The sequence below is a fragment of the Diprion similis genome, chromosome 11 (genome assembly GCF_021155765.1).
Source record: "Diprion similis isolate iyDipSimi1 chromosome 11, iyDipSimi1.1, whole genome shotgun sequence".
In the NCBI taxonomy this organism is placed as follows: Eukaryota; Metazoa; Arthropoda; class Insecta; order Hymenoptera; family Diprionidae; genus Diprion; species Diprion similis.
In genome coordinates, this window is record NC_060115.1 from 1,247,446 (window position 1) to 1,267,990 (window position 20,545).

Genomic DNA, 20,545 nt, shown 5'->3' on the forward strand with positions numbered 1-20,545 from the left:
ATAGTATACAACAATTATTCCTTCCCTTTCGTTAAATGCATTATACATCAGCTAACGATACATAAATAACCGTGATTCATCCGTGACACAATGAATGTGACGGACTACCATAATATATATATATATATATATATATCTATTATGCAAGCTACTCCACGTATTTACATATGAAGAAAAAAGTATTTAAAAAAAAAAAAAAAAAAAAAATACGGTTACATTTTTCGCATTATAATTATAGTTCTCACTTTCGCAGATGTCCACGTGGTTCCCTCAAGTCCACGAATGGACGCTTTCAACAGCGGCGGCAGTGTACGTCTTCTTTAGTTACGAATACCTACAACTTCTTTCTTTCCTTCTATCTAATTCCTGTTCTGTAATCTCTGCAATGAATTCTGCCTCGGCTGCGGCTGTTTCATCAGCAGCATTACCATGCAAAAAAAAAGTATAAAAAGAGGCGTTACCAAAACTCGGCGCCTCGTAGCTGCCCTTCTTCACGTCAGCGGCAGGGGCTGCGGTTCATCCATAATGGCGGGAGGGAGCTCGGCTATGCCGGGGGGCCCGACTTGGGGCCTGATGACTGGGGACTCGCGGTCAGCCTCGCCTTCGACCTCGGGTTCACCCTCGGCACCCGTGAGTTCGCGAACATTGCCGGGCAAGTAGTCCTTCCAGCTGCGGAAGAGATATCTCGTGAACTTCCTGAGCTGCCTGAACTTGCAGTACGTCGCACCCTCGGCGGACTCGAGCTGTTGGGTCTGGATGAGGAAACCCTTCTCCTTGAAGGTCTGCTCCAGTTTCTCTCGCTGAAGCGACTTCCTCGTCTTCCGTTTCCGCCGGCCATCCTCCGGGACCGGGGGACGTTGTCCTGGCGGCGGGATCCGCTCGCCAGCAGCGTTCAAAAACGCTCCGGCCGAGGATCCGGCCTGTCCGGCAGGCTGCTGTAGCGCCTCGCGTGGAAAGAATTCGTAGCCCCGCATGCTTTTGTCCCCGGTCCCGCTGTAGTACCGAAAATTCCCTCCCGAGTCGACGGAGAGGCTCTTCTTCTCCTGCAGGCTCGGCTTCGCACCCCCCGTGAACTTGAATTTACATATGCTGACCTCGGTCGCCGGGTTGTTGTTGTTCTCGGTCGGCATCGGGGGGATGAAGATCGCCGATCGCTTCCGCTTTGTAGGTTGCCCGTGACCGCCGGTCGGTCCGCTCCGTTTCGCCCGCGGCGATTCGGCCGCAGCCGCCACAACGGGATGCTGGGGCGTCGGGGTTGTAGGGGGTGGTGGGACGGCCGCGGGGGCGGGAGACTTGCTCTCCAGCATCGAGTATATCGACTTTGGAACGATCTTCTGCTCCTTAGGCGGGGGCTCCTGCATCGGTGGCGGGAACCCCGGGCCCCCTTCGCCCTGCGCCATCTTCTGGTAGTAGAGAAACTGGGACTGCAGCGCCATCGGGTGGATAAAGACCCCGGCGTTGGGCCAGTAGACGAACCCCGGGTTCGCTGGGATTACGGACTCCCCCGGTAGGGTGCTGTTCCCACCCCCGCCCCCGTTGCTGACCGGGACTCCGTCGGGCCCTAACTCCGTCGGCGAACCGGCCCCCAGACACTCGACCTCCTCGCCGTCGCTCGATCCCTCGCTCTTCACCTGCCCGGACTCGTAGACGTTCCCGTGCTTCCGTAATAGTCGGATCTTGAGCTGATTCAGGTCCCTTATGCACAGGTTAAGCGGCTCCTCCTGCTCCGTCGTCTTTGGGCCGTGCGCCGCCGAGTGATTCCTCCGGGACTCCTGGGTAAGCCGCTTCTCCAAGAGGCTGCTTATCCTGTTCTGAATGTCGGTACGCTGGAAGGATACCTGGGCCGGTTGCTCCCTGTTCATCTCCACCTTTATGCGCGGACTTCCGAGCTGCTTTCGTTCCTCCAGCCCCGGCGTTCCCGGGAGTATTGTACCGTAGTTTTTGTATATCAGGTGACAGATGTCGGCCTTCTTCGGCTTCCTGCCCCGTCTCGGCTTGCTGTTGTCCAGGGTTATCTCCCCCATGTACGGCAGGTCGGAGTACTTCATCGGGGGCCTCGGCGCCGGCTGCGCCTGCTGCGCGGGGTGGTGGTGACCCGATTGAGGGTGGTGCTGGGGGTGAGCCACGTGGTGGTGGGGGTGGGGCGTCGAGGTGATGACCGAACGCCGAAGTCCCGGCGTCTGGGGGCTTGAGGCGACCGGATTTCGGGCGATCACCGGGGGACAGAGTTCCTGCTGCATCGCGGCTATCCGCTGCAGCCAGCCGTGGACGTCGGCTACGGGGCTCGGGGTCGACGTCGAGGTCGTGGGCGCCGGACTGGACGCCATGGAGTCGTGGACGGGGGTCGGCGGGGAGTTGAGAGCCTCCTGAGCGAGCGCGGCCTCGTAGTGGTCGAGGTACTCGGGCGGCAGGGCCTGGTGGTGGAACTTGAGCTTCCATCGGGACTTCCTCCTTCCCCGGCTGAAATTTCAAACAAAACAAAAGGTTTCTCCTGGAACTGCTCTGGGTTACAATTAATCGGAATGCGACTCGGCTTGGTATAATTATTCCGCCGAACGAGATAATTGCGCAATATACGTCCGGCCCCGGCCCCCAGGGCAACGATGACAAAAAGAGAGAACCGGTGACGAACGGCGCGAAGAGACCGTACGTAAACCGGGTAAACAACCGGTCGGTTGGTGGAACAGCGGCGTGTCTTATATACACCACGTGTCACGTGACCGTCGACGATCGAACCGGTCGAATCAATCAACGTGGAGCCGAGCCGATCCTACGGGCAAGAATGAAAGCGGCAATCTCACCTGGGCCTCGCCCTGCCGCCTGTGCAGTCCTGGGCGGGTTGACCCTCCGCTCTCCCCATCGTCGCCTGGTTCTGCAGGACCTGGACTTGCCCCGGCCCCCCGTTGGGCAGCCCGGTTTGAACGGCGTGCGCCTCGACCTGGGGACTGCGAGAGTCGACTCGTTAGAAGACGTTGCTCGATGGCGGAAAACCGCGGTGGATTGACCGCGAGGGCCTTCGACTCACCTGGACGAGGTCCTTCCTTGATGCTCCTCCTCATCCTGTGGCTCCTGCTTCACCGCCATCTGGCTCGTCAACGATTCCACGGGGCTCGGGAGCCGCTGCAACGGCAACGAGTGCTGACGCTGCAGCCGGAGCTGGGTTTGCTGCTGGGATATTTCCTCCGTCGGGCTACCCGTGTCTATCCCCGCAGACGTTGCTCGAGGGACGACTTCCTCGGTCTGCATAATGCCCCCTGAAATCGTAACGAACTCCTCATTATCCCTTTTACATTTACGACATCGAGATCTGTCTAATCGAACATTTCACCTTATGATAAACGCGGTAAGACTAACGCTGGGTAAAAATCGAGCCAACGATCGAGGAAACTATAGTCGTAACGGTACGGTAACCACGCAATAGTAGAACTGTTATTAAGAATTGCACCATTGACTACTGCAAGTGTGCATATGGGATACCAATACGTACAACATCGTCGGTAGCATGGTGTTGATATTCGACAGTTTCGGTAAAATCAACCAAGTTTTTTGAAAATAGAAAAATATGGTGCAAGTGTGACCAGCTTATGACATGTATCAATTCGTAACCATCGCCATCGTCAAGTAAGAACCTTTCCAACTCCTTCACCCATTAACTATGTCCCAAGATTTGGTAACATCAACTACCTGTACCTCATCATCGACGTGGGGGGAGTTTGGTCTTCGTTCCGAACGACACATGACAGCGAAGATGTTTGAGCCAGTGGTGCAGTGTAAGCCGAGAGTTATCCGCAAGGACAGCTGTTTGAATGGCTCAACCGTCCGCGTCAAGTCAGTTAAGGATTACACGGGTTTGCAGAGTAATTAATCCGGATCAGTGAAGAGGATTACGGGAGCGTGTAAGCCAGGTGAAGTTTGACGGTGCGGGATGGCCGGTTAGTCGCCAAAACGACAGTCAAGGTGAATGAACGAGACTTCCTCGTGAAGCTTGATATGCCGATCTTCTCTGTCGTCGCAAATCGAGGAAAAACTTACAGAAACCGGGGGGAGACAAAGACGGCATCATACAGTCGGCCCGAGGAAGAAGGCATTGCCACTCCTCCTCTTCCTCCTCCTCCTCCTCCTCCTCCTCCTCCTCCTCGACACTCTGACGGATAAAAATATTCAACCGTCTAAAATAGACCGGTCACACACTGTTCTCCATAAGCCACTATCCTTCGGACGTACAAGACGAAACGTACCTACTTGCGCGTGCCCGAGAAACCTGCAACGGCAACGGCAACATCACACCCGCAACTCGGACACCTTAATTGGTACTTCTTTAATCGGGTTTCAGACTTTGTTTTTACGCTCTCACAGTTGGTCCCCGTTTTTATCGACAGGATTTTCGAAAATCAGCAGACGATGAGTGTTTTCGTTTGATTCATTGATGTTACATCATACTTTCGAGACTGTGTTTGATTCCGTTTCCCCTTATGATCCATGACGCTGACCCCACTTTTCTATCGCTTATTATCAATTATCGCTGATACTCATGGCGTCTGTTGTGCAATAATTATGAGTGGATCTTTGTGTTGAACAGAATCTTATGTAAGGGGAGATATTTTTGAAACGGTTGGGATATAATTAGTCGTTGGGATGTGTATAAGCGCCTTGGTGCTGATGGCTTGAATTCTGAACGGTGGTTTTAAATTCCTTATCGCATAAACGGAGTAGGTAGTATTTATACTAGCAACAAATCAGCCACGTGATTACCGATCGCTTATTTATGTACTCAATGTCTCTCTTTGGCTCTGAATAAACGCCAATGAGATGATGATACGCTGCGCGACGCGATCAAAGATCAAAGCAACTTTAATTGAACTGCGTTTCGAGCTTTGACAAGTGTTTTTTTGTTATATATATTTGGCTTGTAGACATACGACGTTGCGTACAAACTTTACTATATAGAGAAAAGTGGAGGACGATTAGTAAATATATATATGTTATGATGAACTGCGGACGCATATGCAGTTTTCGATTTGATACAAGAGGAGAAATTTCACTTTTTTCTCATTATTTTCACCGCTAAAACTCGCATCCAACTCCCTCGTTTCAGGTCTCATTAATACTTGCAGATTATACAGGATATTATTACAAGAACCGAAATGATGCAGGCGCACGTAACTACGATTTATTTTTTGGCTATTTTTAGTGCTTGGCGTAGCGCCACTATTTTCGGCTCTCTCTCAAATTTCTCACTCCATATTTGGAATTATGATGCTTTGAAATCCATCGCCGTGTTTACACAACCGCTACTGCGAAACAAGCAAGGATACAGCCAATCCCATATCGCTGTAATTATAAACCGGGAAAATTTGATAACCCGATATTATACGCTAATAGCGTTAATAGCTTAATTGTACTGTGAACAAACAGAAAACCGTATTGTTTATCAAGTGTCAAAAGCGCTAATTACACCGATCGTAATACCGGGATGGGTGATAGATGAAAAAGATAATTTTCAGGGTGGATTCTCGCCGAATAAATATAACCTCACTGCAACCTGAATTTGTAATCCTAATCACCAGCGTGGATCTACGATCCAGATGAAGTGACCAAATGATCAGAGAATGACATCATAGATTTCACCCGATTTCGAACCGAGAAATATTACGACCAAACTGTTTCGTATATTTTCATTTTGCTTACCTGTTACAGGAAAATTACTTTCAGGCAACATGAAAACGATGTCTTCTCACGTTTGTCAACGATATACTTTCCAACAGAATGATCGTGGATGGGGAAAAAATCGAACCATATACGTCAGAACGATCGTTAGAAAACTTGTGTTTAACCGCGAAAGTATTATACCAAGACACAGCAAACTCTACGTTTAAATCACCATTCCTTTAGAGTATAAAATTTATCATTATCACAGTATCGAAAATCAAACCGAGTCTCCGAACGTCGCAGCAAGATGAACAATATTATTATTTATCGCAGTAAATCCCGCCCCTGGATTGCGGGGATTATCCTCACGCTCGGTGTTAAATCACCCGCCAATCGGCGGCGCTCAGGTGAGATCCACGTGGATCTTATCTTCCGAGGTAGCAACAAAGTGCGCTTATACGGACCGGAGGCTTTTGGAGCACATTTGGCACTGTAATGCTCGAGCCTCGGGGCGGGCGCAGCGACCACCAACCCTGGCCGGCGTCACGACGCTCTCGACGTCTCCGTCTCCGTCTCCGTCTTCGTCGACGTCGAGGTTCGTCGAGACGCGCGGCGCGCGGCGCTCGCGCGAGGCGCGGGAGTAAATTCTCAATTTGGGCGGTTGGAAATTCGAGATTGCCCCATATCGGGAGGTACGCAAGGCGTCGCGGCGGAGGTGTTCGCGGTAGTCTTGTAACGGCAGAGAAACCCCGTTTGCCTATACCAGCCGCGAGCCGCGCAGCTCGCCTAACCTCCGTCGTATTATATTTAAACACCGGCTTCGGCGCACGCGCTCGACGAAACTTCGCGCTCGCCTCCGAAATGGCATTAATGCCTTTTTGCTCTGAAACTTTTTGGAGGAACCGACCTATATCGCCTATTCCGGGTGTCAGCTTACACCCTCCGGAGGATGACGGGTCTCGTTGCCTAGTGGGAACCACTTTTTTTTTTCTCTTCTTTTTACCAAAAAACTACTTTATTCAACCGCTAAAGTATCTAAGTTCGAATGTAGAAAATAATGCCTTTTTGGGATAAATTATTTTCTATCTTCAGCTTCACAGCCACAGCGAAGCTTTTACTGAGGAAAACGGACCCGCCGAAGATCTACGGTTTTGAATGAAGACCAGATGTAAGAATAGCCATGCATAGCGCATGGAGAACGGACGAGCCCATGGGCGTTAAAATAAGCATAAATCTTGGGAAAGTTCGTCTCCGGTAGGAATCAAGTGTGGGACGGACACGCTTCGAGACTCGTTCGCGATATGGACGAAAATTTGATCCTACTGCAGCGGTACATGCAAAGTTGTTATACGCCAATCCTGTTTTTGCAGCGTCTTTTCGGCCGCTTAAGCTCCGCGGTTATCCCTAATAATAGCAAAAGTTGTTACAGCTTCTGCGGACAAGCATTTCGTCGTCGTCGAGAGATGCAAATGCGCCGGGCACCCGCGCCAAATAAGCTCTAAAATTACCGCAATGTTTCCTCGAGGTACACTTCGCCATCTTACCAACACACTTTATACCGTCAAACTTGTGTCCAAGCTCTGCAGCGACGCTGACGAATCAAAACGGTGGAATTATGTTAGACAGCGTGATTTCGGCGAAACATTATTGTTCAAGTCTCACTGCTCGATTCTCGAAATCGTGTAAAAAAATATCACAACGTAAAAGCAGATACCAAGAAGACATTGAAACGATCGCGTGGAAAAAAAGGAAATTATAAAGGTGAGAAAAATCGTGCATCGACGTTGTTCAACGATGAAGCGAAGCGAAGCCCACTCACGTCAGATAATTCGCGTTGTCCGTCAACACTTCAGGCTAATTAGCAGATCTAGCTTGTATATTATACCACGTCACCGTTCGTGTAAACGAAATCAGTAGGCTTTCTCATGATGTGTGGTCCGTTTCCTCTCGAGCGAATTATTTCGCGATACAATTTGCGTCACGGGGCGTAGAAACCTCGTCGATATCGCGCGCGGCTGCTGTCATATCGGCGAGTTCGATTTCTTGACACCGTTCCGGGCCCCTTTGGGCCGCTTATGCGTATTCAGGCGATAAAATCAAAATCCACGAATGGAAAGCCAGTTGTTGACATATCGCAGTCTCAGGTATTGGGACACATCTCGTGGGCGGGTTGGCTCTACCTATAAGGAATATAATGTGGGTACGCCTCCGCGAACCGGTGCGCAGCGCAGTACCTACCTAACTCTCCCTCACGGTGCGTTGAAACACGCGTGTACACACATCACCTCACGCACAGACCGCGTATCTACGTGCAGGTCTGATGCTCGCTATGGCGGGAATTTTTTTCTACAATTTGACGCTAATTATTTCCATTTCCTTCGGAACCGAGAAGGGTATGAAGATCAAGATTTTCTCGAGCCTGAGATAAGTCGGGGGTTTTTCAGACAACGTGAAAATTTAGGGGGGGTACATCCGGGTGAATTATTGAGTCCAAGCTGGTCCGATGGAATCGACGCGAGGCTCGAGGCTTCTGTAGATTTTGGAACGAATCCGTGGGACACGATTTTGGGCAGAAATTGATTTGGCATTCGCGAGCAGAGCAGTTAGCCTCGATCAGCGTATGAGAAAAAAGAAATAAACACTCGGACAAAAAAAAATTCTTTATGTAGACCGTTCAAGCGGTGTGCCTTCGCCCACGCAACTCCGCAATCATCATCATCGTCACGTTCGTTCCTGCATGCGCGATATTTTGTAACCTCTGAAAACTCTCGAGGAACTTCGCCGCGTAGCTTTGTTTGATTTGCATGAATTAATGGTGATGTATTTTTGTCAGTCTCATTGTCGTGTTGACTCGACTCAGCGATCCGTTGTTAATTGCTGTTGATAATTAATTTACTGGGGAAAAAATAGCGCAGCGTAGGCACGATGGTTTTTCTGTCTTCTCAGAAATCCTTTACGTCAATGATCAATAATAACTTTTTTCCAGAACGTCATTCACGCAAAGGTACAGCTGACGATGTTTTTAATTACTTCATCAGAAAATTCTATTCTAGCCTTGCATTTGTACGTGGATTCGATTTTGTTTTCAATCTCTAATTGCCTCCGAGATTCTTTAGATAGAAACTAGATTGACGGGTTGAATTGCGTGAACCCTTGCGGCGAAATTTTTTGCACAACAATTATCATTTCATATTCGACATATGGTACGTTTCAGCGCAATTACTAGAAGTTGGGAATTTTTAATAGAATTACGAGATTATTTACGTGTTTTATTATACAGCGTGTTTAGACTTTTCCTATCGCGGTTTCCTTTTCCATTTGCTTTCCTTATCTCGGGACGAAAATCAGCAACCCAAATAATACTTCGCGGCGCAATTACTAATCTCACAAAAGAAGGAGGCTAATTTAATTAAAGGATAATGAATATTTATTACTGCTGGTTTTGGGGGGAAAACAGGGAAATTATATGTGAGTAAGGTGTAAAAATTACGGTCCAATTTATCAACATTTAATAGACCATTTTCATCAGCATCGCTTCATTAAACCGTCATAAATATACCGAGCGTATACGTTACACGTTATAGCCATGACCCTGTGCTTAATACATTTTTTATTACATAAAGTGATAAATATTTATTACTCCGTCATCCGTTTTATCCCTTCGACACGACCCGGGCGAAACTTGAAACACACATTTTTCTTTCAGGGTAAACAATGCTCTGCACTTTCGGAAAAGTTTTACAAACATTATACGAAACTATCGTACATAACACGCAGTGAAAAGAACCGTCGACTTTACCAAGTACGCCGATCAAATATGATTCGTACGAAATATCATCCGACTCAGCGGAAGAATGGTTGCGTTTCTCGAGTGATAAATCATCTCGGTAACATACAATGAACCAACGAAACTTTTCATTCCCAAGACTTTCCTAAAAAGAAATCTCTTTTCTCTCGAGCAGCGCTCGAACTTTTCCGACTAAAATTCGTTTTTCACCGAGTTCAAAAATCTAACGTTTAAGTCGAAACTGAATTATTTGGTCCATCTTTGAATTTAAATAGCGAAGTTTTGACGCATTTGAATTTTGTATTTAGATCTGAGACAAATTCTCGGATTCAGAAGAAAAATTCCGATATTTGACTCGTCGAGGCCGCCATATTCCACGCATTTGTGGTCTGGGATTCAGAACTCTGAGGCAAAAGAGTTTCTGCATCTTATATCTAGAACGACCGATATCTCTGTACATGCGCCATGCAGGGAGATTGGTACGAGATCGTGGAAAGGCGGGAGGAGATTGTTCTCGCGGGGGGATTTCGCCGGCGTTTGGGATAAGAGAGGAGGACTATTCCGCCAATCAGGAGGCTGAGCTGATCTTTGATTGATTGATCGAGTGATCGTGGGGGGCACGTGGGTCGGGAGAGGGGGGTTTACGCGGATTACTATACATGCCTTACGAAGTTTCGAGCATTGCACTTGCACGCGTATCCCTGCATCCAGATGCCATTCTGCTTAAAACTTTTTATACATAATTACGATTCATTCATCGAGCAGATTTTGTTTTTCTTTTATATCATCCAATTTGAAGCATCGTTTAAGAATTAGCGCAGATGAAAATGCTGGACTTGTGCCAGGGTTTCTGTTTGTCTGCGCGAAACATTCACTCAGCTTATAATATGTGCAGTAAACGAGGCGTGTATAATACCTGAGCGTGCGTTGTATTAATAGACCGTTAAAAACTCAAAAAACAGTAAATTCCGCAATGCAACTGAGGCGCATAATCTTTCGCACAAAAAAAAAAAACAAAAACAAAATTGAGAAACGAATTTTTTGTTGGATTTTACGTAACGGATCACGGAAACCGGCGGGATACTCACTTACTCATTTGTGCAATTTAAAAATAATCATTCTCAAGAATCTATTCCTGCCACCTCGGGTAGTCGAAAGTCCGTAAATGTAACATACGTAACCGGTGAACCGCTGTGAGTACGGGGAAAAATATCGGTTATTTTTTGAACCCGCTTGGCGAGAAGAACGGTAAACAATCTTTTTTGAATATGAGGGAAAAAGATTTTTTTCAACAATAGACTATATATAGTTGCAAAAGTTCCTTCGGCAAGGCTTTCGTTCTTGGATTCGAAAAGGCATATCTCGACTTGCCGCAGACAGGAAGCAAGCATTCTTCCAAGGCAGCGTGTCACGGGTTTCTAGAATTAGATATCCGGTTTTCGAAAAAGTTTCGGGGCTTCATGCGCGAGATCGGAAATTTGTAATTATTACCACAATGTGTTTCCTCCCTGCAGGTTAGACAAGAGGGGAACTATACACGCACATACATACATGCTTTGTATAGTTTAGGTAAAATAAAAGGGACACCGAAACGAATTACAGAGACGAGGGACGTGCGCTTGTGTGTATAATTTTATAGCGAAGCGTGCGCTAGATTTTATATTTAGGATGCCATCGTGTAACCCTAGAACTACTGAATTAGGTTGGAACGAAAATACGAAAATACACCCACGCAACCGCGGGAGCAGAAACAGAAGTGGAAGTGCGGCTGCGATCGCGACGGGATGCTGGGCTGATCCAAAAGAGCCGAGCCGAATCGCTAGCTGTTTTACCAATCGATCCAGCGCCTCTCCTCCTCCCCCTCCTCCACCTTTTCCTCCACCAACGGATCATATTTTTTCCCTAACCCGCCGCCTGCGACCAACTTTCTCTTTCCATTATGTATCCCGATCTGTCCTCGAGTACCTGAACACGTCTAATATCGAGCTTTGTCAATCTTTATTAACTCCACGGGAGTTAATAGATTACCTTCGCTGCACAGCAGCCGTACATTCTCTCGGAGCCCCGCTGGCTGTTGCAACACTTCCGGTTTCCTGTTTCCTCCGCAATTATAAAACCCCGCTGCAATCTATACTGAAACGCGAATCTCTCGGTTGATAAACTTTTTCATAAATATGCATTGACTGTCTGTGCGAACTGTTCTCCAGTTAGTTATGCATGCGATTTATAATGATTCTGTATATTTTTTCTTTCGTCAAACTTCCTTGCCTGTTACATAATGAAAACTATTTTCCAAATCGCGGAATTACTGAGGCGCAACGTTTCAAGTATTTTTTACACCACCAGTTTCGTTATTTTATTCTGAAAATAACGAGTTTTCGTTCGTTTTTTTCAAAACATATCGTTTCATATGATCAGTGTTACACATCGAGGACAGAACAATGTAATTCGTAGTTCGTGCATTGCTGTTCAGCTCCACTAGTAACAAATGACGAGAATCTTAGGTAAGCATGTGACTACCTAACCCGTCAAGTTCTCAAATCTGAACGAGTATAGTCACAAAGGAACGTATCTAAGGCAAAAAACGTCTCCGTACAGACAAATACGTTCTAGAGCTCATTTAATATGCATTAGCTCGCTGCGTGACTAAACATCCAGCAGTCGCATGTGGCGAGCAAAGCTCATATAACGATCGCAGATGAGTGAATGTGAAACTCTGCTCTGTAACGAGATCTTGAGTTGCACGGCATTTCCCGTTGATGAATTACGTCCGTGATCTGTTGTTTCGGTTAGAACGGTACAATCAGCCTCTTGCATCGTATACCGCAAGCTCGGTCCATTGTGATATCGGTTATCCATCGTGTTCACAACCTGCTGCCACGCTAGACGAGGACGCCTGTATAGAAAGCTGGTGATGAATTAAGATTCTAGATAAACACTTCGGTTTCAGCCCATTGTTAGATCCGTGTTTCCGATTAAATTGTTTAATCTGAACTTAGTGGTTAATTGGATGTGCGGGAGCTGATTGCTGCGTCGAAAGCATTGCAGAGACCCCCTTTTTTAAAATCGTTAACACTTTCGTGCCTGGAATATCCTGAGCCTTTTTATTTCTCAATGAATAAATTTTTTATCACAGCTCCGTGGACCGCGGAAGCTGCGGGCCTGCCAGGATGGTTGTGAGATCTCGAGATGAGATAGGCAAATGGGATTGTCATGCCAGCTGTCTTAATTAAGAATGATGGACGAAGTAGGACGTTCAATGTTGGTGCAAGCCCAGAAGTCAGCGGGATGAATGCAAAGCTGGATGGGCAAGTCATTTTTATTACTCGATGTGCGGATCGTTGAAATTCGTGTTGGTCAGCGAAGTGTGAAGAGTAAGAGGAAGAGGAAGAGGAAGAGGAAGAGGAAGACGGAAGACTGTTCTACCAGCCTTTCGACGTTTATTCAAATTCGGCCAAAGACAGTCCGGTGCAAAGAAGACTCGGCCATTATATCGTTTGACATTCCGTTCCCACAATCCCGAGGTTCCCGGTGGCGCAATGCTCGCCTCGTCAACGGAAGTGGACAGCGACATCGCGTCTCGAAATGAAATCTCAAAGTCAATCCAAAAGTCAGCCACCAGGATAAGTAGGTCATTCCAAGTCCATTTTGTTGTTCAAAATGTCTATACGAATACTCAGAAACGATAAAAAGTAAAAACTCGTGGCGTGATTCGTCCGCATTTCACTTCTTTTAACGCTTGTCGAAAATGGAGCAAAGCTGAAGATCCTCTCTAATTTTCTAGGCATCAGGGGCGTGCGTTATGCAAGCAGATTTTTCACCACGACGAGAGGTTGTCAGTCGAGTGACGTAACCGCCTGTTGTCTGGCCAATTCACGAAGCTACCTGTTCTATTCTCGAGTCGTATTCACCGTCCGACCACACCTGTTTTAGCTTTATATTTTCGTAACGAAAATCCGCCGCCGGCGATTTTGGCCATCGGTAGTTGCAGGCGGTGCGGTTAATTTGTTACCGAGGTAGAAAGACACCCACGTCGACATTATAATATACGCAAGTAGAAACGAGTGGTCCGGAATCCGTCGAACCGTTTCCACCCCTGTAATTATCATTCAAAGCTGACGGAAGTTCTTCGAGTTAAACTTGGCGGTGTCAGGTCTCCGTCAACTCCCGAACGACGTGACGAGCGAAACGGCAACTCTGACTGCCCAAGTGGGCGTAGCAACGAGTGCGAAAAAGTATGATCTATGCAGTATCTATAGCGGAATTGCGAATCTAGGAATCGAGGAAGAGAAACTACAAGAGCCTGAGCAGATCTCCCAGCAATTTCAGCCCATCAGTCTTACTCCCTTCTCCCTATTCCTCTCGAATAAAATTAGACGTTTTATAAACGATCGTGCCATCTCCAATCTCGGGCGATATATTTATCTTTGATAAATCTTGCCTCCTTGTTACAGGTACTCGTGTTTCGTCATCAATCTTAGCGCTATTTCGACTTTGGCGAAGCCGCGAGGGGCGTAGCGGAATTTTTTTTAACTCCTGCCACAGGATTTCCTCCCCGTAAATTTGGTGACGCGATCCGTCAGAGTAGTCGCGAGACGTTACAACAATATGAGTGCAGTTTGTAGAGAGACTGCATCTGATCGTCGGATAGCGAGTCAAGGCTTGTGCGTGTGCGCGCAACACGCGCGAAGCGATGATTCTCTCCCACGATCCTCGTGACACAATGAGGCTTGATTTATAAGATCCTGCGTTTATGCGTTCCTGTGCCCATGTACACGCCGTCTCTCCACCTCAAACAAAACTCGCGTGTCGTCGAGACGTCTCGGACCTTTGATCATCTCGCGACAGGTTACGCGTACAGTTTTAGCTCGCCGTCGAGCCAACAATTTTTTAAATAATTGTCGTAGACAAGCTTCGCCATTCTATAATGGACGGCGCTCATTTTCGATTACACGTCCTCTCTCTTCATTCTTCATTCGTTCCGCTGGTTATGAAATTCCTGCACAGTCCTCAGATGTGACGAGAGAAATGTGAGTTGGAAAATAAGTGTAAAAAATAACCGAAATTGTCTTTTCGTATAACTGTAACTTTTCTTTTTATTGATTCAAAACCATCACCATTACAAGGTTTGAAAAGTCGGATGTACAATAAGCAGCATAGAGGGGGTTAAATTCATGGGGATGAGTCGTTGATAAGGAGGGTGAAGACATTGTGTAAGCGACGGTCATCCGACGAAGAAGATAACAACGTTCCTGTAACAACTCTTCCCCGGAAGTGTAGGTAAAGCCGTGCCTTACGATGACCGGCTGCAATCATTTCAGGATGTTGTTCGTCTCGCAGAGGGTGTGCGGGGTATCGTTTCGCCGACACTAAATCCTCGACTAAATCCTCCAGGGTGGGGGTGAATAAGCTAAGCGAGGGTGACACGAGGAGGTCGGCACTCGATTCCTGGAGTCGACGACGGGAGGAATGCCATCGGGAGAGGTGTGCAGCTCACGACGACGGCGTAGCTAACGATAAGCCGGAGGGCATGGAATCGACGATGCAGTCTGCGGCGGTATGCTGGGTGTGCGGTTGCAGGTTGAGCTGGCGCAGAATGCACATGAATGAAACTCTCATTCATGGAGCGCGGGGCCCGTCGGGGCCCGTCGGGGCCCCTCGAGTCGGAGGAGAGAACCCCCTGTAAGGGAACCGGCGGCTCGCACACGTGATCACCATTGTTAAATAGCGCTCGGCGACGAAGCGTACCGCCGACCTGCCGCGTTATTCCAACTTTTTACCCTGGACGCCGGCCGCCGCACCGTCGTCGACCATCGAAGGCGGAAACATGGAAACTCGTTGTCCCTCCGCAGGATGCGCTGATCGTGATTGAGGCTCCTGCTATTCCAGCAGCCGGCAGCTCCGGGAATCCGATCGTCCTAAGCGCCACGGCGCTCGCATCCCCCCTTGGAGGAATCTAGTTTACTGCGGTTTACCCGCTTTTATTTCTATTCGGAAAACAGCTAGGCGCGCACGTCTGCACCGGTATTATTTACTTACACTTATACTTACGTACACCTGCCGCGCGATACAAACCTACATATCGTACGTATAGATACATACATACATGCACCTGACGCAGGAATTTTTATTCCACAAACTATTTCTCGTCGCTAACGAACCCTGTTATACGTCGCATACAAATCGTCCGCGTATCGCGCCTTCTAACGCCTCGAGATATATTATGTATTTTACCTACACCTTTATACACGAGTGTGAGCTGAATTTTATTGAAAATTATTCCTCAGCCACGCTGCTCTGTCGATCTGTGTCAATGGTGACATTTTTTTCCTATACATTTAAATTAAACACCTTCTTTATCGCGATTTTATCTATCATTAATTAAGGCAATGCGATTATTATACATCGAATCAATTTTCAAAACGGTAAACAAGTTCAACAGAGATTTACAGATTTCAATACGATGTCTGTCAACGAGTTACCACACAAATCATCAATTTTTCACCAGAGACCTTACGAAGCGCTTATGAAATTTCGAATCTCCCGCTAGAAATTTATCCCGACACAGTGACTTGGCTAATTTGAAGAGAAAAAAATAAATAGAAAAATAAACTGATAGAAGATTGCGTAACGATATCAGTGGCATTTAAAATGGTAAAAAAATTACTGAAAAAATGAGAAAGAAGCCGAAAAAAAATCAGTAACATCACTGCACAAGCTACTAATTTAATCATAACCATTAAACTTTCGGGCAGCACGAGGGGAAATACGAGGGGAGTCTTGAATTCGGTAATTACATTATACTCGCGGCGTGCGGAGGAGCTTCTATGCTCGTACACATATACCCATCGTGCCCAGCATGGTATATCAATTTTCATGGAATGATTACTCAGCGGCGCCGCCTTGTGGCAATAGGCACCTCATGCCTATGCATGTCTAACATGTTTTCACTAAATTTGAATAACAATCTACCTCACCTACGCCGATTCAACCCGAATATGCAGCCCGGGGTTCATCCGCCGTTAAATTATCACCGCATATATATATATATACAGACCAACTAAATTATTGAATAACCAAAATGTAATTTCGGCGACGTGTTCATACCGCACGCATGCATGGCACACGTAATGTATGTATATAGTATAAAGTATACCTGTAACGAGCGAAAATTTAGCCAACCGAGAATGAATAACGGCCAAAAATTCAATCCTGTCATTTAACTGCAGTGAGTCAATCGCGGAGATTTAGAAATCAACTCCACAAATGACGGGTACCACTAATGGAAATTGGAGGTGTGCATGTGTGTGTGTGTGTTTGGAATGAGATTTATGTACATATACGTACATGATAGCAAGCACGTACCGTGCCGAGCACAGGGCAGCTTCTTATCGCATCGATTCATTCAAGATGTGTGGGAGGCTCCCGGAGTCTAATGGCCGAGCAAAAGCCCCATGGCGTGCTCCACATGTAGTGTATACTCTAGTCTCGTCCTCGTCGTCGTCTTCGTCGTCGTAGTTTACGAAACAAACAGTGTAAAGAGGATATAAGGGGGGAGAGAGAGAAAGAGAGAAAAAAAAAAGTATAGAGATAATTGGTGCGTTTCGAGTAATTAGGCGGTGACATCGCGCTTGCGCGAGGACAAAACTTGTCAAATTGTAGACCGGAAGAGCTTATATATTATACCTATAACAGAGAAGTTGGGAGGCGGCAGGTATTAAAACCGTAAATTCGGATCCGGGTGTGGATCCCTGTCACACGAGACGGCCGAGGTGCGTAACTTCGATACGCCAGACGTAGGTATACGTACTGTGCAGTGCAGGCCGCATATGGTAGAGAGAAGTAGCGTGATATTTTAATACCTTTGCCGAGCTCAAAGCTTGGCCATGCATCGGGGTGTTCGGCGATGCGATCCGTGCTTGTATACCTATACCTGTGCCAGTATCTACGGCGTGTACGTATAACTGCAATAATAAAATTACCCACGCATATGAATTAGAATATGACTAGATGATAATTTATGTAGAAATTATTCGTAATGCGCCCGTGTGTGCCTGTGTCATGCGTAAGTACGTGCGTATTTGTGTGATGCAGGTATTATATGTATATGTATATACGCAATATGCCGCGGTGTCGTCGTTGATTCAGGGTACAAGTAAGTGTGCCGAGAGAAGAAGAAGAAGAAGCAGAAGAAACAAGTTTTCGCCGGTGTGTTATTATACTTGTATACCTATAACATACGTCTTTCGTAAACTAGTAATATACCTACTCGTATGTGTGAGTGTGTGTGTAAATAAAAATAGGTAAAATATGCATAAATATTACACATAATCTCAACAACCACGCGTACATACCTATGAGAAACGTGTGTAGAACGAAAAGATGAAAAATTTATTTCGTGAGAAAGTGTGGATGCATGTATTCACATAGAATTAGGTATTAATTACAACGTTGTAATATGCAGCGATCCTGCGTAATCGCGCTTAAGCTGCTGGTAGGTATAAGTATACACGTTATAAACGTTACGATGTGAAATTATCCGAGATGAAATGCGAAAAGCCGGGTCGCGATCTTTTGCTCTAACAATTCCGTTCTCTTATCCACCAGGAAATATCGTATATAAAGGAAAATGTCACAGTATTCCATCGTCAGCACCGATCGAAGCTTACGTGACTGCAAGCTGTGCAGAGCGATTGTGTCAAACGAAAGGTGTATTATTACATTGCATAATACATATATATGTATACATATTATAATATGATATAGGTATAATACACGCGAAACTCGCAGCGTTGCTCGATTTAACAATCGTTGCATGTGACTCAGGATATATATCGCGTGTATTATTTCATATTATATTACGGAAAACTGCGCGCGCCAATTGCGTTGCAGCTCTCGCTCGGTTCGAATCTTCGCGTACAGACGGCGGGCCAGTTCACTTAAAAATCCTCAATTGTGCTGTACACGCACGCCCGGTCTACCTAATTATTCCACTTTTGGACGTAGCTGCGTAGAATATAAAGGCAGCCTTGATACTTTCGGCCTTACGTGCGTGCAACACTAGTTTTTAAACTCACTGCTGCTGGAATTCCCGGCTCGTTCACTATCATTCGCTTCGCGACGAGACTGCCGGAGAGAGCGAGAGAGGGAGAGAGAGATAAAACTTCAAACTGCAGTTCTTGAAGTAGACGAATAAAGACACGCAGGTGCTTTAAGCCGGGCAATTTTCGAATCTCGTTCGTTTTAAACATGGCATATGACAGACAATTTTCTGCGGACTTCTAAAACTCGGTGAATTTATTTACCGCAAAACTGATTAGAGAATTATACGCAGCGTTTCATGACTTACCATTGGGTTGGTTCCATCCATGCCGGGTAACGCTGGGCAGCTTGGTTGACGGAATAACGATATTATATTTTCAAACTCCGCGCGCTCGATCGTGAAATATCGATCGCAAACTGCGGGTGTGTGTATCACTAGCGTAAAATGCGCTTTAAAATCACCATTGTAATAACGTAAAGTGCAACGGAGATGAACAACATTAATCACTTAGGAACGAGCACTGCATTAATTGTAAGATCCACTGGCAACGGCAGCAGCTCGCCAATGTCGAGCTCCCGAGGATCATTATACATTCGCGTCAACGTCGTGTGATCAAGGCCGAAATTCGGATCGCGCGGCGCATCGTTCGAAATTTAAAAAACGCGTGTTTTATCCAACGTCGCAGCACTTGTTTGCAACCAGCCGAGAATATTATTTACAGTACCCGTTATCGCTTAATTGTTTAATCAGCGGTCCGTCGAGTATCCATCGGCTTGTTAAACTGTTTTTTATTTAAAAATCGAAGGCTTATCCGTCGGACGTTATCCGCATTATCACGTCGCGACTTCAGATTATCTTCTATCCCGTGTAAAAACAGCGCGATATCGTGTCGTCACACGCGGATGACAACGAGGAAGATCAGCGTGGCGGCGGAGGCTGTGCGCGTCAGGCGCAAACGCAGCGGAGAGGCCGGTAGTTTTGCGTCCGGCAAGAAACGAGGGACGTTCGAATTGTGTTGAATTGTGTTGTCGAGTTGACGAGCCGCGGCAAAAGCAAACCTGACGGGGGGCAGCGGAGGGAACGCGGGAAGCCGAACCCCCACGATTTTAACCGAACATCGCCGAACATCGCCGAGCCGCCCGACCAGCCTCAGTCTTCTGCCATTGGTCCAGCCGGACGCTGCGAAGAAAAACTGATTTTTCACAGACGCTCCTCGGCGTCGTGACTCGTTTCATCACGCTCGTAAAGCTCCTCTCACGTTCGCATACTCCTCGGTCAATATCCTCCTTGCTAGGCTTGTTTTCGGACATTTTTCTAATATCATTGATTCATTTCGTTGTTCGAAAGATCCGCGTCTCCTCGGTGTGCAGAGAAGGGAGAAAAGAGGAACCGAATCTGTCGAATGTTCCGTTCGAAATTAGTCATCGATTACCGAGGCTTCTCGGATATACATGCATATTTATGTGCGTGTACGGGTTTTATTAGTCAACGATTATTTTTGAAGGATTTGGCTATGATGCGTTCATCTGCAGTTCCGAGATTTTGCGCGGTATATACACATAGGTGGCTCATAAGTTTCACGTGAACCGAATTTCCTTGATCTTTGATCACCGGAGAATGAGTATTTATCGGTTTTCGTTGCTGTGTCCGCGTCGTCGGTGTATAGATTTTTTATTGCATGATTTTACACAAGTCGCGATTCGGGAGGAAAGATCCAGCTGGCTGAATAGCGATTAAAAGATATATCCCTGCATTATATGCGACTGCGATTCGAATTAGTCGAAATCAATTGTCAGCGTCCAGTTAGAAAGGAGCAATAGGAAGAAAAAAATTCCTTTTCATCTGCCACGCGCGATCCAAAGAACGGATCGAGCGGTTGAGTCAGTCAAATTACTCTCATTAATATCAATTACGATCACTACCGTCGTCTGCGATGATTGCAGCCACGCAGTATACATACATTGCCTGCAGAGTCAAAAGATATCGTGATGCACGCATAATAAATGGGCACGCGTTCCAGGCATCAAGCTCCAACGATCACGTTTGGTGATCACCTCGAACATCGG

At 46.7% G+C, this 20,545-nt stretch overlaps 1 protein-coding gene across 2 annotated transcripts; it reads right to left on the reverse strand.

The window, feature by feature from the left end:
* Nucleotides 1-312: 312 nt before the first annotated feature.
* On the reverse strand, nt 313-19,049 carry LOC124412618. 2 transcript variants are annotated; one of them, XM_046892643.1, is made up of 4 exons: nt 18,786-19,049; nt 3,026-3,254; nt 2,802-2,945; nt 313-2,460 (listed from the first exon to the last, which is right to left on the reverse strand). In XM_046892643.1, exons 2-4 carry the CDS (start codon nt 3,244-3,246, stop codon nt 492-494), a joined length of 2,334 nt encoding a protein of 777 aa, XP_046748599.1. In that variant the 5' UTR covers nt 3,247-3,254; nt 18,786-19,049; the 3' UTR covers nt 313-491. The 2 variants fall into 2 exon arrangements, with proteins under 2 accessions (XP_046748599.1, XP_046748598.1); XM_046892642.1 differs by lacking the exon at nt 18,786-19,049 and adding an exon at nt 5,689-5,851.
* Nucleotides 19,050-20,545: the final 1,496 nt, after the last annotated feature.

Bases quoted from the DNA above. Each gene is read 5' to 3' on its own strand.
- LOC124412618 (XM_046892642.1), bottom strand. From the start codon at position 5,719: ATGTTGCCTGAAAGTAATTTTCCTGTAACAG. The intron at 3,255-5,688 runs GTAAGCAAAATG...TTACGATTTCAG, and splicing joins AAGTAATTTTCCTGTAACAG to GGGGCATTATGCAGACCGAG. The intron at 2,946-3,025 runs GTGAGTCGAAGG...CGACTCTCGCAG, and splicing joins CAAGGAAGGACCTCGTCCAG to TCCCCAGGTCGAGGCGCACG.